The sequence below is a fragment of the Penaeus monodon genome, chromosome 21 (assembly GCF_015228065.2).
Source record: "Penaeus monodon isolate SGIC_2016 chromosome 21, NSTDA_Pmon_1, whole genome shotgun sequence".
NCBI classification, from domain to species: domain Eukaryota; kingdom Metazoa; phylum Arthropoda; class Malacostraca; order Decapoda; family Penaeidae; genus Penaeus; species Penaeus monodon.
In genome coordinates this window covers 44,921,507-44,922,176 of record NC_051406.1, presented here as the reverse complement: position 1 = coordinate 44,922,176, position 670 = coordinate 44,921,507, and the positions used below count along the sequence as shown (strand labels likewise).

The window sequence follows — 670 nt, the reverse complement described above, 5'->3', positions numbered from 1 at the left end:
GGTATATCACTGCTCATCAACAAAAATTATTAAGAACAATGTAATTATCTTTAACTTTGAAAATAAACTCAGTATTATGAACAAAGTAACTTGATATCCGAGGAACAAAGAAATGGCAGTGTACACAGTATGATCTCCTAATCTGAAAACAAAAAAGAAAAGTCTGCAAATCATTAAAACCAACTCTATAAAAAACGGGGATCCGCTGAAACCCAAACAAACCTTATTCAAGAAGAGGAAGAAGTTGGTCGCCAGCGCATAGTAGGCAAGGCGCTCAAGAGTCAGCACCACCAAGATAACCACCGTCGCAGCCGTCTGCCTCCGAGCCTCCCTGGCATCCATGGCTGGGAAAATAGACTTCATTCTAATTTTCATTCATGCAGAAAAAAGGAACATCAAAGAGGAAACTCAGATTTTTATTAATGGTTTAGAGAAGTCATGACTGAGCATAATAAATATCATATATTTTAAGTCACCAATAATTCTCGTTGAATTTTTATTGACAGCAAATGTTGAATCAACTTTTGTATCAAGTAGGCAAGCAGCAATACAATGAGGATCACTAAATTAACATAAAAAGTATAACATACATTTTTTTTATTCAACTAAACTACTTAAGATTAAGATTTAAAATACTAATGAACAAGTCTGAATTGTAATGTTAGCAAGG

General features: G+C 34.2%; 1 protein-coding gene across 2 annotated transcripts in view; it reads right to left on the bottom strand.

Annotated features, from left to right (window-relative positions):
* The window catches only part of LOC119586531 (solute carrier family 15 member 4-like), a gene marked incomplete at both ends in the record, with an annotated part of 12,243 nt that overhangs the window by 7,825 nt on the left and 3,748 nt on the right, over nt 1–670 (bottom strand). For both annotated transcript variants that reach the window (XM_037935284.1, XM_037935285.1), the window contains 1 exon segment: nt 223–344. In XM_037935284.1, the coding sequence (XP_037791212.1) occupies nt 223–344 (122 nt within the window).